The sequence below is a fragment of the Phalangium opilio genome, unplaced genomic scaffold, assembly GCF_054372755.1.
Source record: "Phalangium opilio isolate 3A_F unplaced genomic scaffold, DU_Popi_V2 ptg000054l_1, whole genome shotgun sequence".
NCBI classification, from domain to species: domain Eukaryota; kingdom Metazoa; phylum Arthropoda; class Arachnida; order Opiliones; family Phalangiidae; genus Phalangium; species Phalangium opilio.
Window position 1 is genome coordinate 6,211,630 of NW_028324173.1, and position 17,489 is coordinate 6,229,118.

General features: G+C 35.6%; 1 protein-coding gene and 1 long non-coding RNA gene across 2 annotated transcripts; one reads left to right on the forward strand and one right to left on the reverse strand.

The window, feature by feature from the left end:
- Nucleotides 1–1,425: 1,425 nt before the first annotated feature.
- Nucleotides 1,426–1,830, reverse strand: LOC149672195 (uncharacterized). The gene is made up of 3 exons (XR_016367197.1): nt 1,719–1,830; nt 1,593–1,641; nt 1,426–1,528 (listed from the first exon to the last, which is right to left on the reverse strand). It is a non-coding gene; the product is annotated as an uncharacterized LOC149672195 (long non-coding RNA).
- Nucleotides 1,831–10,845: 9,015 nt separating this feature from the next.
- LOC149672196 (speckle-type POZ protein-like) lies at nt 10,846–13,527 on the forward strand. Its single transcript, XM_089840403.1, has 3 exons — nt 10,846–11,163; nt 11,331–11,888; nt 13,161–13,527. Exons 1-3 carry the CDS (start codon nt 10,967–10,969, stop codon nt 13,177–13,179), a joined length of 774 nt encoding a protein of 257 aa, XP_089696529.1. The 5' UTR covers nt 10,846–10,966; the 3' UTR covers nt 13,180–13,527.
- The last annotated feature ends 3,962 nt before the right edge of the window (nt 13,528–17,489 follow it).

The following is a 17,489-nucleotide window of genomic DNA, read 5'->3' on the forward strand; positions in this document are numbered from 1 at the left end:
AACTCCGATTATTCATTTCTAAATTGGTTGAGCTTGATACCTCCAATTAATTCACCCGTGCTACTGTTGAACACTAAATCTTGTTTGATTTGAATTTCATCCAGCACTAGCGAAAAATACTTTTGGTGTTCCTCTAAATTGACTATATCTATTTTTTCCATCATTTCCAAAAGAACAGCGTCATTAAAGCCACTTTTAGTTGTTAGGTCTACAGTGTAATTGTATAGCGTTCTTTGCGAAGGCAGGGAAAATGCTTGACGAATAGCTTCATAGGCACTAGGTGATTTTGCTTTTATGGAAATGCACCATTGGATGATTGCTGGATGCCATTTTCTTGGTCTGGATTTTTTGTTTCGAATTAATTTTAATTGCTCACGCAATAGCTTTTGAAAAACTGATTTGCTTTCAAATGGATTTTTTGCAATAATTTCTTCGAAATCCCGACTCTCTTCTTCAGACATAAAAAATCCATCCTTTTTGATGCTTTTCTTCACTTTTAAATCCAGCGCTTTAACTTTCTTCTTTAAAGCTTTGTTTCTTGTATTTACAATCAGGAAACGATTTTTGATATTATCTGTGGTCATATAACGTATATTAGTATTTTTCAAACTATGTACCTTTTCTCTGTGCTTTCGATTATGCAAAACAGTCTTTGTAATTCGACATGATGGGCAAATTCTTGTACGTTGGCTAAGAAATAATTTTTGACATTTTTCCGATCTAATCGATTGACTAGTGGAGCAAACATATGCGGGTTTTAAGGATTTCTCCTTGAAACCTGCAAACAATTCACCTTGTATACCTTGACAAGTTTGCCAATTTTCAATTTCATATAATAAGATGTTTAACTCCTTGATACATGAAACAGAGCCACCAAAGTCAACTGAGCTTGACGAAAATAATATATGAGCAGGTGATACTAATGTGTTGCAAAAATACACACTAGGGATTTGAGAATGCGGTATTTCGACCGTAACAAAGCCCTTATTCTCACTTCTTCTAAACTTCAAGCATTTTATACTAAGTATATGGCTCTCTGATTCTTTTAGAATATCCATAGACCAGTCACGAGTATCTAAATTTTCTAGCCGATGACATAAAAACTCCTGTGCAAGTTTCTTCAGAGGATGTAATTCCACCGATGTGTAACACAGCGATGTTGAATTGATAGCTAGGTGTGGTGCCATACCTTTTGGTGTGGTAACCAATGGCATTGTTGATGTATCCAGTGTAGCTGGGGGAGGTTTTAGAGTTTCCAATGTCGTAGCTGGGTAAGGTAATAACGATTCCTGGGTAGAAGCAGAAGATGTTATCATTTCTGACGTGGTAGTCGTGGTAGTCGTTGGCAATATTACAATATCCAAAGTAGATGCAGGAGATGTTTCCATTTCTCGAGTAGCAACCAATGGCGGTATCACAATATCCAAGGTAACTGAGGGAGATGTTATTATATCTGGAGTGGTAACCGGTGGATGTATCACACTATCTAACATAGCTGCGGAAGGATTTACAGTTGCCAAACTGATAGCTAGGGGTGAAATATAAAGGTTTAAAACTTAAAACTGTTGATCAAATATGTGTAAAAAACTCACCTTTGCCCAGTGGTCTTTTACAATAAGTGTGATCCAACGCAACAGGGTTCTGTTTATAATGTGGATAAAGAGTAAAATTAGGATAAAATGATTTTGGGTTGCATTAATATTTAAATTGATCGTGACCTTGTGGGCGGATTTAATCGGGCCATGATATTCCTCAATGGGTTCATCTTCACCTTCGACGTATTAAAAATCCAAACCAACTGAGATCTGTTTATTTTGTAACCTTATGCATGTGATTCAGTCCAAACATTTTGGATTTACGTAGTTGAAAATATTACCTGCTGGGTGTCTTTAGTTGGATCAGGAAATTCTTCCGTTGGTCCGTTCCCACCGATAAAATGTTTGGAACACACATAATGATGTGTTTTAACATCATCATGGGTCTTTATATCCGCACGATTAATTGTATTAACCCATCTTATACACTTATCGAAGTTTCTCATCGGTTTCGGTACAGGATAATATTTTATTCCCTGACTACGCGAATGCTCAGTTGTATTGTAGTTTTTGCAGCTTTTATACACGCAATATATGCCCATATTCAAATAATACTCCGTTCCTCTGTTGAAATGTACGCGCCACGAAATAGCAGAAGGTAGTTAAATTAAACCCGCCACCATGTTGCCACAGACGGCGCCAGCTACCTAGGTCACGTGTTTTTACCACGATATGGATGATGCGACCCCCACTATTTCAACCACCCCATCCTCCCGTTTTTGTGGGAAATTATATCGCGGTACGTATAAGCCTTTTCTTTATGCTCTTTAAGATTTTATGGGGGTAAGGTGGAGTGTTCGATTCTTATTAGAGGGGTTAGAGTATAAGATAAACACCTACCTCTTTTCACTTATGATTCAACCTCGCTAACGCTAGACAAGATGTTAGAATGCAGTCAGTTGTGGAGAGTTAAGGCCTTTTAACGGGAACGAGGGGCTTATAAAATTTCTGAATCAAAAGTGACCGCGTTTGATGGTATGTGTCAATTGAGAGTCAAAATAGATTCTAATTCAAATTTTAATATTCAACATAATATTCAATCTTGTTCATAAATTTCCACACACTTTTTAAGGGTCAAAATACAAAATTAAACAAAATCAAAAGGGGGTTTTTCAATTTATAACGTCTATGGAATGTCTCATTTAAGTTTCAAATTTAAATTTTAGGGGTGGTTTAGGTTCAAATCGTGTAGTTATGCAATAAAAACAATAATGTTCAAAATATAAAAAGTTAAGATTTTAAAAAATGAATCAATCCGTCAACAATAATCTCAGTTCTTTAACCATAGTTTCAAGTCAGTTTATCAAAATAGTTTCAAGTTTTTAATTTCTTACGACAAGTTGCTCCTCTTTTCCATATTCTTCTTAAGGGTTCAGGATTTTTTTTCTTCTACTCGATTTAAGGGTTTTAATTCAGGATCTTTTTTCAGGTTTCACGATTTAAGGGTTAATTATTTTCTTTTTTCTTTTAATATCTCGCGCACTCGCGCTCCTTCTCTTCTTCAACTTAGGGGTTTTAAAAAAATGTTTCCGAGTTTCTCCAAAAAATCAAGGATTCAAATTGACGAAAAATAAAGGTATCAAATTGAATAAAAAATCTCTCCGATTCTCTTCCGAAAACTTGGGGATTCAAATTGATGAAAAATAAAGGTATCAAAATGAATAAAAAATATCTCCGATATAAAATAATACTCCGGATTTCTAAGGGTTTCTTAAGGATGAGCCGACAGGGTTTCATTAAGCAGTTCAGGAATCGACTGAGGGTGGGACAGGAGGGACTTCGTATATATAACTTCTAGTTTCTCGCAAGGATTTCTGGGACAATGACGTTTGTTGATTGACTTCGGTTTGGCGAATAGTGGACCATATTTATGACGTAGCCGGGCGGATTCATGTTATCAGCGAATAGGCAAAACTTTTTGTTTTGGGACCCAATACGGATTGGTCAGTTTAAGGGTTAAAAAAAAATGTTCTAGAAGTTTCTCGGGCCAGGTAGCAGGATAGTGACTCAAGGTCTTGTTGCTTGGGGTCTAAATCAGCGTGACATTTCTCTGGGTTCTTGGAAAAAGTTTTCGTTGCTAGGTATTTCGTTTTACACTATGGATATAGGGGTATAGGATAGTTCTAGAACGTTCTGTGTCAACATTGAGGGGCTAGTTCCTTTTCTTTTGTACGAACGAATTTCTTTTCAGTTTTTTAAAGGGATAGGTTTAAGTTTAAAGGGCTAGTAATATCTTTATAATGTTAATTTAAGGTATTTCATTATTAATTTAAAGATTAATCGAAAATTTAATTTGATTTCTGAGTTAAGATGGTTACATATCCCCACCTCTTCTGATAAGTTCGTCCCCGAACTTAACATATCCATCTTACTATCGCCATAATAAAAGTGTTTTTTTTTATATATATAGGGTTAAATGATTTAAAATATAGGGGTTAATGGGTTAAGAAATTTATCTCTTATATCTACTGGATGTGTTTTCTTTTAGGGCATAAAATTCCGGTTTCACCCTGCGTCTATGGGGAGTTTGATAATTGGGACTGGTAATATTAAAAGTTATTTCAATATCCTGGGTATCTACCGATTTCTCATTAGTGGTTAAGGGGATATTTTTAAGGCATTCATTTTCTCGATGTCCATCGGTATGACAAGTTTCACAATTAATGGTAGTTATAGGAAGTATTCCAGCGTCTATTCTCAATTCCATTTCTTCATATTTCTGGGGTGTAGCAGAACTTCTGTCTTTATGGTAAGGGTCATTGTTTCGTGGATATCCAGATGATGATTTTTTGGCGACATAAATATTGCGAGGGTAATTTAAATGGTTTCTTTGGTTTGTGTAGTAAGGTTTTAAAGTAAAGAAATGATTGTCATTCTCGTTGGGTTTTGTCTCATATGGACGTTGTCTTTGGGGGATAGGGGTATGTCTAATATTTTCAAAAACTTGCGTTTGATTATCATCTAAGGATGAGGGAGGGTTCGAGTAGTTTGCAGGCATTTGAGGGTCCATGAATGAATTACATCTTCTGTTGCGTCGACAACGTTGTAGTCTCTTCTCCTCTTCTTTAATCGTGGTTACACGTTGCGATTCCATATTAGGGGTTTGAGTACTTGAAGACTTCATCAACTTGTTTCTATTAGAAAACCAGTCGTAGGGGTAAAAGGTACGTGTTTTACGTTTCAATTCTTCTTTGTCTTCGTCTGTTTCATCCTCCGTAAGGGAATTTTCATTCATGCTCTTCACTTCGATAAAACGGATTTGCAAGTCTTGTTTTCTCTCTGCTTCTATATTTTCTGGCATACTTATTTCATTTGTCACGATCGTAGTAATAGGGGTTACGCTAGGGTTTTGAATAAATGGAAACACCCAGTATTGTCCATTTATTGTGCAAGTGATACTATCATCCTCGTAGTTCAGTTTTGCTCTTACATCTCTCATCCAATCCGATCCCAATATAATTGAAAATTTCGCTTTATCAATTATGTAAAATTCAATTTCCATAGGGGGTCCCATTTCATCATCTAATTGTATAGGAAGTTTAATTGGGCCTTCAGCTTTCAGAGGACTGTTAGGGGAAGCTGAAACGAATTCTCTCGTCGTTTTCAATAGATCAAAGTTCATTTCTGGGTAAGCTTTTTCAGCGACATTCTTGACCATAAATGATGTACATGCTCCCGTGTCTAAGATTGCAGCATAATTGCCATTGGGTAATTGTAAGGGTATACTTCCAGTTGCAGGGTCAAAATTATGTATCACGTGAATTACATTTTCGTGTTGGGGAATAGTCATCTCAACTGTTCTTTTAGGAGTGGTATTTTGTTCTTCATTTATTCTTTCTCTTGATTGATAATTTGGTTTTAGGGGACAATCCCTAGCCATATGATCCGTAGAATTACATACAAAGCATTTAGGTCTAGCTGATGGAAGATACGATTCAAGGGGTAAGGTTACTTCTTGTGTTCTACTTCTTTTATTTGGGCAGTTATAAACAAAATGTCCGTATTCCTTGCAATAGTTGCAAAATTTGTTGATTAAGGGGTTTCGGGGTTCGTTTGTTCCTTGATTTCGAGGGTGTAAAACTCCCATCACTGGTTGAAGTTGTTTTACTACCTCTAAAAGTTCATCAACTGTGGTACAAGTTTTCAGGTTTAATAGGGCTTCATATTCGGGCATTAATCCAAAAATTATATGGTCTAATCGATCTTGCTCAGAAGGGATAGAGGGTAATTCATCATAAATATTTATCATATCCTGAACATAATCTTCAGGGCTCTCATTGGGTCTTTGCCTTCTTGTTTGGATTTTTCTCTTGATTATTTTGGAATAAGCATCTCCCAAATATTTTTCTTTAAACTTATTTTCAAAGTCATTCCAAGTATGAAAATGATTTATATTCTTCCAATACCATTTCTTAGCTTGCCCTTCGAATGCTAGGGGTATATGGGTCAATAATTCTTGACGTGTCACACCTGTTATCATCCCATACTCGTACGCGCTATATAGGAAGTCTATAGGATTTGATTCTCCATTAAATCTTATCGTGAATTGAGGAATAGGTAAAGTTCGATTTTTAGGGGTCGAATATTGTAAGTTTTCTCCATGAGGGATTTGAGTAATATCAGGAATATTTGACGTCTCTTGTACTCTCTCGTATACAGGAAATATAGGGCTCTTCAACTTTTCTTGAAAAAAAGTAGTCTGATTTAGTACAGGTTCCTCTATAGGTTCGTTTCTTGGAAAAAGTTCCTCTCTATCTGGTCTCAAGGTATCGTTAGTAGGGGGGTTAAAAAATTCTTTTACTCGTGTCGCATAGGGGTCGTCCGAACGTTTTTCTTCGTAAATAGTGGAGGGGAGGGATACTTTCTTTCCTGTTCCTTTTTGGTTATAAGGGGTTGATGTAAACATAGGATTTAATCTATCTTCCTCTTTTCTAGTCTTTTCGACTCTTCTAAGGTTTCCATCTCTATCAATACCATTTTCTTCGGGTGATTTTTGCATATCTTTCATATGGGTACGTTTCTTATTAATTTGATGGGTCTCAGATTCCGAACTCGAACTCGCATTAGAACTCAAAGATTGGGGAGGGGAACCTCTATGGGCTTCTAAAGATTCTCTCATACTATCTCGTAAAGCAACAATAGTTTCAGTTAATACTTTTTGGGATTCAACATTTTGTTGAATTAATTGATATAAATCATGGGTATGGATAAATTTATCATTGTTTGTACGTCGAAATAACATACCGATATTCATAATAAGGCTTCTCAAAAAATGTAAGATCTTATCAAATAAGATCCTTACCAACAACGAAATTACGATAATGGAGATATATAATAATGGATCTGACGAGTTAAGGGTAATGTCCGTCATTTTGATTGCTCGATTTTTCTCAATATTTTCTCAAAATAATACAGGGGTTTTTAATAATTGAACCAACTTTGACTCTCTTCAAGACATGTCAAAATCCATCATATTGATAAGATTCCGAAAGATCGGATCCTGCCGACTGCGCCAATTTATAAGCCTTTTCTTTATGCTCTTTAAGATTTTATGGGGGTAAGGTGGAGTGTTCGATTCTTATTAGAGGGGTTAGCAGAGCTGTGCTAATTAGCTGACAACTAATTGAATTAGAATTAGCAATTAGGGAAATATTTATGAACTAATTAATTAGCCAATTAGCAATTAGACATAGAAACTAATTCAATTCAATTAGAAATTAGGCATTTATTTATCAAACTAATTAATTAGAATTACTAATTTCTAATTAATTACTTGTCTAATTAAGGTAAAAAAGAGACCATAAGTAAACATAAAAGTTTAAAAGTGCCCATGGATTTAGTACTTTGGTAATGCAAAGTTTAATGTTTTAATGTCATTGAAAAACGGGTACGGAAGCCATGAATTATTCTCGAAAAATGAGACAAGCCTCGAGCCTTCCGTCATGTTAAAATTTGTCTCATTTCTTCATTTTCTTCCCACAGTTCCTATAATGGACCCCTGAGTAGTAAATACATGCGCACTGCTATTAATTCGAGTAGGTAAAACAGTCGAAATTTCGAAATGGGGCAGTTGCGAACTACGAAATTTTCTACTAGTACTAGTATTCTCTCATGCTTGAGGAGCTGAAAAATTTAGAGTAGCACTAAGGTTTCCTCATCGATATAATAAGGCTTTTTCATATTCAAATAGATGAATCAAGAGTTAATTCCTCGATTTTTTACAACAAATTGGCGTAAAAGATTAATTGAAAATTCAATTAGCTAATTAGTTAATCCTAAATCTAATTAAATTTTAATTAGATAATTACCTTTCCGATTCATACTAATTAATTAGAATTACTTCTCAATTAGCACTAAGGTAATTAAAATACAATTACCATTTTCAATTAGTAAATTTTGCTAATTAATTAGGAATTCAATTAGCTAACTAATTAATTAGCACAGCTCTGGGTTAGAGTATAAGATAAACACCTACCTCTTTTCACTTATGATTCAACCTCGCTAACGCTAGACAAGATGTTAGAATGCAGTCAGTTGTGGAGAGTTAAGGCCTTTTAACGGGAACGAGGGGCTTATAAAATTTCTGAATCAAAAGTGACCGCGTTTGATGGTATGTGTCAATTGAGAGTCAAAATAGATTCTAATCCAAATTTTAATATTCAACATAATATTCAATCTTGTTCATAAATTTCCACACACTTTTTAAGGGTCAAAATACAAAATTAAACAAAATCAAAAGGGGGTTTTTCAATTTATAACGTCTATGGAATGTCTCATTTAAGTTTCAAATTTAAATTTTAGGGGTGGTTTAGGTTCAAATCGTGTAGTTATGCAATAAAAACAATAATGTTCAAAATATAAAAAGTTAAGATTTTAAAAAATGAATCAATCCGTCAACAATAATCTCAGTTCTTTAACCATAGTTTCAAGTCAGTTTATCAAAATAGTTTCAAGTTTTTAATTTCTTACGACAAGTTGCTCCTCTTTTCCATATTCTTCTTAAGGGTTCAGGATTTTTTTTCTTCTACTCGATTTAAGGGTTTTAATTCAGGATCTTTTTTCAGGTTTCACGATTTAAGGGTTAATTATTTTCTTTTTTCTTTTAATATCTCGCGCACTCGCGCTCCTTCTCTTCTTCAACTTAGGGGTTTTAAAAAAATGTTTCCGAGTTTCTCCAAAAAATCAAGGATTCAAATTGACGAAAAATAAAGGTATCAAATTGAATAAAAAATCTCTCCGATTCTCTTCCGAAAACTTGGGGATTCAAATTGATGAAAAATAAAGGTATCAAAATGAATAAAAAATATCTCCGATATAAAATAATACTCCGGATTTCTAAGGGTTTCTTAAGGATGAGCCGACAGGGTTTCATTAAGCAGTTCAGGAATCGACTGAGGGTGGGACAGGAGGGACTTCGTATATATAACTTCTAGTTTCTCGCAAGGATTTCTGGGACAATGACGTTTGTTGATTGACTTCGGTTTGGCGAATAGTGGACCATATTTATGACGTAGCCGGGCGGATTCATGTTATCAGCGAATAGGCAAAACTTTTTGTTTTGGGACCCAATACGGATTGGTCAGTTTAAGGGTTAAAAAAAAATGTTCTAGAAGTTTCTCGGGCCAGGTAGCAGGATAGTGACTCAAGGTCTTGTTGCTTGGGGTCTAAATCAGCGTGACATTTCTCTGGGTTCTTGGAAAAAGTTTTCGTTGCTAGGTATTTCGTTTTACACTATGGATATAGGGGTATAGGATAGTTCTAGAACGTTCTGTGTCAACATTGAGGGGCTAGTTCCTTTTCTTTTGTACGAACGAATTTCTTTTCAGTTTTTTAAAGGGATAGGTTTAAGTTTAAAGGGCTAGTAATATCTTTATAATGTTAATTTAAGGTATTTCATTATTAATTTAAAGATTAATCGAAAATTTAATTTGATTTCTGAGTTAAGATGGTTACATACGGGGCAGAGTTCGGCTCAAGATTTCGACTCCTCCCCCCTTTCTCCATGCTTAAACTTCTTCAAGAGCAGTTTGAAAATTACTGAACAGTGAGGACGAGGCTTATCGTAGTTGGACCGGACGGAATCTTACCTTGGAGGTTGGATACAATAGTTTTAAACTCCTCTTGGAGGAAACGTACTGGACTGAGTTTGGTATCGTGCTGAGACAAAGCAGTAAAATGTGGAATTTAAAAATAGGAACCACTCCCAGTAGATCAAAGAAAAAATATATACAGTGTGGAAACTTTTGCCGGCGACCAGTGTAGATACTTCAAATAAAATGTTGGTGTTATTGAAAATTTATCATGATTGAAATAAAAAGAATATAACTTCTGTCTGTATTATTTTGTTTTAAAACTGATGGATAAAGAACGTGTATCAATGTTGAAATTTTGAAGTAAAATAGTCAAGGTTCAATTGAAACTATCCTAAGCAAATATTTATATCTAACCGCTTGAAGTTTTGTTAAAGGAGGAGGGACGGTGAAAAGCTTCTGCTCATTCGAAATTGAAGTCACGTGGTTTTCATAAGTTGGAGAGCCTGATAAAAGCAGTATGAACAAGATGGGACATTCAGATTAAAATAAACCCACATCATTCCATAAAGACTGCTCATTTTATTATATGTAAATTAATTTACTTTAACTTCATGAAAAACTTTAACCAGGGATAGATTTAATTTTAAAAGTGGGAATGGAGAACAGAGTAATCTGGGCGCGCGTCAAAGTCCCGGACCCCCTTCCACGGGACGGAGGGGTATGAAAGAAGAGGCGCGTCTTAGGTGAAAAGGAATTACGTATTTTTCGCCGTCCCCGTCAGCAACGTCATCAAAACGTAGTTTAAGCGAGCCAATAACATAATTTAAACTTTTCGTTACGTGTTGGAGGGATGGGCTCTATACTGGGCTATGAATCGGACTGAAGTAAATACTAACGGTTCTCCATTCCTGCTTCTAGAATTAAATCTATCCCTGATTTAACTTCATTTACTAAGGCGAAAACCAATTTACTGGGGTACTTTTTGTAAATTTTACGTTCAACGCGTGAGAAAGAACCTATAGTGTTAGCGCAAAAGATTAATCAACTCCGGAATCAAAACTTGCCTTCTCCAAGCTTTTACTACAAAAACTTACTGCTCTCTTCAAACTAATACCCCCACAACTATGGGGGATGGGGCTAAAAATTATCCTAAAAACTGCCATGCGAGTCACATGATGGCTGAAGGAAAGAGAAATTCTACAATATCTGGTAGTTGGTACTCATGAATCTCAGACGGGTATTTACATCGAAGTTGAACGGTTGGCGAAAATTGTAGCCCTCGGTTTAAGACTGAAAGAGGACTGAAGTTGTTTCAAGTTACGTTTGGCCGCATGCATTATGTCCAACAAAACTTTTAAAATCAGAAAGCAAACGTTTCAACGCAACATATCGCGCTACGGTGATGAATGGACCGTAAATATTGCAGCGCACGATGAACATAGCGATGATTATCACGTGTGGAAAATGAAGTGTGTCTATACTCAATCGAACGGCCTTTTTTACGTGGACGGTTCATCAATGGATGAAAATGCGCGGTACGATAGACCTTATTGTGAATTGGTAATATTTGATTACGGAAAATCTTTATTAACAATTCAAAGGAATTCAACAATAAACCAAAGTTCAGTGCATTCAGCATTAGCTTCTTACACTCTCAAGAATTGAAACCAGTTCAAAATGAATCTGAACGTCATTTGTACAGGTACCCAGAATTCCAGATATATATCACTGTTACAACGTCCGAGGACAGTAAATTTTTCGAAGGTCAAAAGATATTGTTGGACGAAAAAGCTTTAACAGACACGATCATTAAAACCAAGGAACAGGAATTTCCATGTCACAAGTTCGTTTTGGCGTCGCAATCCGAGTATTTCAAGAAAATGTTCCAAACGGATATGATGGAAAGTCGAACGAACACCGTCAACTGGACTGGGGTTTATGACGCGCCAGTGGTCAAGGACTTGTTGCATTTCCTCTACACTGGTCAGAAACCACCCGACATTAAAGACCACCATTTTGGATTGCTAGAAGTCGCCCAATGCTGTCATTTACCCATTTTGAAGGGTATGTGCGTCGAAAGCATAGTTTCAGAAATTTCCACGGAGAACGCTGCTTACGTACTTCAGTTAGCGGTTATGTACGAGTCAAACTGCCTGAAAAGTGCGGCCTTGGCGTATGTGGTTGACCATCGGGAAGCTATATTACCCTACAGATTCCTACCAGCAATCGCAGCGATACATTTCCAAGATATTATTAAAAAGTATTTACCTAATGTTTAGTCGAAACATTCTTAATGACGGATAAACAACCACCGTATTATTAACATAATACCATAAAAGAGCGGCCTTTTACTGAATATAAAATAATGAAAATAGATTATATATTACTACAAAATAATTAGCATTTAATTAGTCTTAAAAACGACGACTTTTGTGACGGCATTGGTTAGTGGCAGTGGCGTCGCTAGGCCTTTTTTGGGGGGGCTATAGCCCCCCCAAATTCCAAAGTTAGCCCCCCAAAAAAATCCGTAAACCCTGCCAAAAAATTGCTGTTAGCATCCTAAAATTCTTTAGCAATATATAAAAATTATAATGATAGAATCGTTAAGTTTCGTCCCTGCAGAGATGAATTTCAATATCAAACAGTACAATTTTGAAGAAAAGAACAGATGGAGACAAGTAAAATGTTTCATGTTCTTTCGAAGGGAGTCCCAATAGTGTGGACTAAAAGCTAACCAAAACTAAAAATAAACTTAAGACGAGTGAAAATCCTTCATAATCGGTTCCGTTTTTATCAATAAAAGGCTGTATATCTTTAAAATACGAATAATTTCACGTTGACACAAAATTACGTAGTTTTAAAGGTCTACACATTATCCAATGAACCCATTATTAATTTTTTTTTATTAAGTTCTTATAATAACTAGTTTGCCCAGATTTAGCCCCCCCAAATTTCAAACCCTAGCGACGCTACTGGTTAGTGGCGTCTGCTAAACAGAACCCCCCTATGCGATTGGTTGAATTCTCACAGACTGAGAGAGGTAGGTGTAAGGGGTTCAGGTTAGCAGACGCTATTAGTTAGTGGCGTCTGCTAAACCGAACCTCTTATCCCTATGCGAATTACCGAATTCTAACACGCTTAGAGAGGTAAGGGTAAGGTAGGTTTAAAGGGTTCTGGTTAGCAGACGCTATTAGTTAGTGGCGTCTGCTAAACCGAACCTCTTATCCCTATGCGATTGACTGAATTCTCACACGCTTAGAGAGGTAAGGGTAAGGCAGGTGTAAGGGGTTCCGGTTAGCAGACGCTATTAGTTAGTGGCGTCTGCTAAACTGAACCTCTTATCCCTACACGATTGGTTGAATTCTCACAGGCTTAGAGAGGTAAGGGTAAGGTAGAGGTAAGAGCCTAGGAGGTTCAGTTTAGTAGACGCTACTAAACCAATGGCGGAAATTTGAGGACTAATTAAATCGAAATGGTAATTATTTTGTAGTAAGAGATAGTATTTTTATTATATTTTTCCTTTTTTATTTAGAAAAAGGCCGTTATTTTAAGGTTAATTTGTGGAAACTCTGGATCTTGGATTTTTAATCATAACAGTTTCGACGTCTTAAATCATTCCAACTAAGTATTTCATTGAACTAATTCTTCAATTACTAATTATCAATGCTAAACACTTTATGTCCTTTTTTCAAAAGCTTTGATGTAAAGTTGTAATAAATTTAAATGAACTAATTAAAATAATACATCAAGCCTCGCTTTTAAATTTTCGTAGGCCTAGCGTTCATTGTTATTTCTTGACGTCACGTTTTTGTTTTTTATAAAAATAATTACTTGAATTCAGTGCTAAAATCGTTATTATTGTATTTGAATATGTACACGGATTTAGCAAAGCATTAAAGATATTTTTTTGAATTAAGGTTTTTATTGTGTGCTGCTAATTTTATATTCAGTTTGAAAGCCCTCTTGATACAATAGTGTAAGCTAAGTTGTATCAAAGTTTATAAGATATGTTCCATAAGTATGACACTTCCTATTACGGCTTGAGCTAGTTCGAGAACGACAAGCGAGAATTGACTACACGTGGTTAGTTTTGCACTGTCCATCTTCCTGTTTATTCCGAGGGGCTAGTCACTTGAGTAATCAGGTGTACAAAACCGCCGAAATCGATTACTTGATTTCTAGAATTCTAAGAAAATCATAAGTAATCATAATCAATTTTGTGAGTAATCAGAAATCTCCGATAATCACTGGAAATCACATAGAATATTGAGAGAATCAGAAATAATCACATCATTTCCTAGTAATCTTTTGTAATCATCTCGGTAATCACATATTTCGTCAAATAATCACGCATAATCAATCGAGGAATTCGAAAATCCAAAATAAAAATCGTAATCAGTTGAAATGGAGTAATCAGTGGAATTCAAATAGTAATCACGAGTAATCAGTGGAATTCAAATAGTAATCACGAGTAATCAGTGGAATTCAAATAGTAATCACGAGTAATCAGTGGAATTCAAATAGTAATCACGAGTAATCAGTGGAATTCAAATAGTAATCACGAGTAATCAGTGGAATTCAAATAGTAATCACGAGTAATCAGTGGAATTCAAATAGTAATCACGAGTAATCAGTGGAATTCAAATAGTAATCACGAGTAATCAGTGGAATTCAAATAGTAATCACGAGTAATCAGTGGAATTCAAATAGTAATCACGAGTAATCAGTGGAATTCAAATAGTAATCACGAGTAATCAGTGGAATTCAAATAGTAATCACGAGTAATCAGTGGAATTCAAATAGTAATCACGAGTAATCAGTGGAATTCAAGTAGTAATCACGAGTAATCAGTGGAATTCAAGTAGTAATCTCGAGTAATCTGCGGCAATAACGGGAAATCATTGTAAAGATTATGGAAATCACCTAAAATAATCGTAATCACGGAAATCAAGAAATTCAGTCAGTAATCAACGGAATTCACATAAAAATTCAGAAATCAGAAATCAGGTGTACAAAATTTTGGAGAATGACTAACCCCTCGGTAAATGAAGCTATTATACGCATGTTTAAGCTTTTTTTAAAGTCATAACAGCTTCGGATTATTAACTTAGTAATGATTTTTTTGTTTTTCATATTCTTTACATTTCATATACTAATTGACTATGTCAAAAATTTTAAGTTTTCCGTGGAAAATTTTAGTCATTACTAAATAAAATAAAATTAATTAAGAAAGACTGTTGATGTTAAATTTTCGTAAATAATTAGCTGCGAAAAAAGAGTACTAATTTTGCCTAAAGATTCCTGTTATTTTTAGCCACAACGTATGATGGACATTTACGATGTACTATGTTAAAAATTTGTTCCATGGTTAAATATATCAATTAAAAACTTATTTGTAAAAAGAACTGCTATTTTATGGATTTTTATGTTTTACTTCAGTTTAAAGTAAATTTAAAATTTCGGGAGCTTTCGGACCATGGTCTTTCCTCGGCAGTTACAAAATTTAAAGTAAAATATAAAAATCCATGATGTAGCAATTCAGTTCTTTTTACAAACAATTTTTTAATAGTTTTTAGTTACATCACATGATGGACATCTACGATATGGGTATTATTTCCCACGGGATGAAAGTCTCAGTGGTGGGGGTGGTTGTGGTGTTTTGTTGTTAGATGGAATGTTTAAGGGTGGGACGGAACTGGTTTTCCTGTGTTGGTAATTTTTTCAGAGCATGCAAAGGAGGGAGCGAAGTGTAAACAAGAGTGGCGATTTGGTGTCCCTTTGGATCCTAAGAATTCTCTCCAGGTTTATGAATACATGTTTATTACCATCGTTAATAGCATGAGTTAATATAATATGTTAGCTCGATAGGGAGCTAACATATTATTAACTCGTGTTAGCTCGATAGGGAGCTAACATATTATTAACTCATGTTAATAGTTAAGTCTTTAGCCTACCTATTATTTGCCAAATTTGTCGCTATTGATGGCTACAATAGTTTGAAGCGCCACAACCTTTACTCTTAAAGCTATATGATTAGCCACGGTTGTATTTGAAAGAATTGCAACTCTATAGAAAACCATGGCTGCTAGAGTCTTGTCTATACATGTATGTAAACAGGGATAGATTTAATTTTAGAAGTAGGAATGGAGAAAGGTTAGTATTTACTTCAGTCCGACTCATAGCCCAGTATAGAGCCCCTCCCTCCAACACGTAACGAAAAGTTTAAATTATCTTATTGGCTCACGTAGACTACGTTTTGATGACGTTGCTGAGGGGACGGCGAAAAATACGCAATTCCTTTTACCTCTGTTGCTATGACCCGCCTCTTCTTTCATACCCCCCCCCCTTGTCCCGTGGAAGGGGGTTCGGGACTTTGACGCGCGCCCAGATTACTCTGCTCTCCGTTCTTACTTCTAAAATTAAATCGATCCCTGATGTAAAATTGGACCAAACATCACTTGTCCTATGACGTCAAAATCAAAATCCCGCCTAAAATGGGCGCCGCCATCTTTAAAATCCACAAAAACGATTTATTTTGACTAGAGATGGCGCTATATCTACATCCGTTTTTGTCCGAGGAATTTGGGGGAATGAAGAGGGGAATCAAGGAATAATTCGGAACATGTAGCTGGCGATAGCAATACATGGGAAACATAAAAAATTCACTAGCGTTAGTTAATCCATGCATTAACAAACACACTCACACCCCAAACAGTATAGCAATAATCTGTCTATTAACATAAGCTTATCATAACCATAGAGGCTAGCTAAAACCATCTACGTGCCCTAAGGTGATATTACCCATGTTTTAGCGTATTACAATCGAACGTAGATATGTTTTTTAATTTTGGCCTTGGAACAAAAAAATTAAAGCAGCATTCCGTTAAAATTGCAAAAGTGAAATGGAAGATTAATTAAGAGAAAAGTATAGGGATTCTATACCATAATCTATAATCTCGGAGAAACAAAACCCGTATCCGTCTAGATTTGTGTCAGTTTGTCGTTAACACCGAACTTGAACGGTTATTAAAAATACACGCGTTATTTCTTCATTGAAAAATTCGAGAAATAATTGTTTTAAGTTTCGCTGAATTATGTCAACCGAAGTCAAAGCCACCACAAGAGTTTTTAAGATAAGAAAGCAAACGTTTCGGCAAAAGATATCACTGAATGGCGAATGGACTGTAAACATCGAAGCGCATGATCAGCTAGGCGTTGAATTACACCCATGGAAAATAAAGAACCTGTATAATACTTTAAATGCCTACGTGTTCGTGAGTTTGAGCGGTTCCGTAATTGATGAAAATGTGCTGTACGAAAGATTCTATTGCGAACTGGACATCTATGTTAAAGGTAAAGACAAATTAACGATACGCAAGGACAACTTGAATGGCCCACTGTTCAATGGATTCGATCTTCCCTTCGTATATTACTTTGGTTATAATATCCCCATTATAGAAATGGATTTATTTATCACCATTGCATCGTGCAATGAACGCAAATCACAAGATATTGAACCGCAAAAAGATATGCTGGACCAAGCGATTCTAACGGACATTCTGATCAAAACTAAAGAACAAGAATTCCCGTGCCACAAAGTAATCTTAGCCACGGAATCAGAATATTTCCGGGCCATGTTTCAATCGGACATGAAAGAACAGCGAACCAGCGTCATCGAATGGAATGATGTATTTGAAGCAAGCGTGGTCAAAGATTTATTGCACTTTATCTACACCGGTCAAACACCACCCAATATTGAGAAAAATAAATTTGAGTTACTGGAAGCTGCTCATCTTTGCCAATTGTCCAGGTTGAAAGTCATCTGTGCACACACAATTGGGGAAGGTATTGATGTGGCCAA

Excerpts from the sequence above, each read along its gene's own strand:
- LOC149672196 (XM_089840403.1), top strand. The coding sequence starts at position 10,967 with ATGTCCAACAAAACTTTTAAAATCAGAAAGCAAACGTTTCAACGCAAC. Across the intron at positions 11,164-11,330 it reads TCAATGGATGAAAATGCGCG|GTACCCAGAATTCCAGATAT; the intron begins GTACGATAGACC and ends TCATTTGTACAG.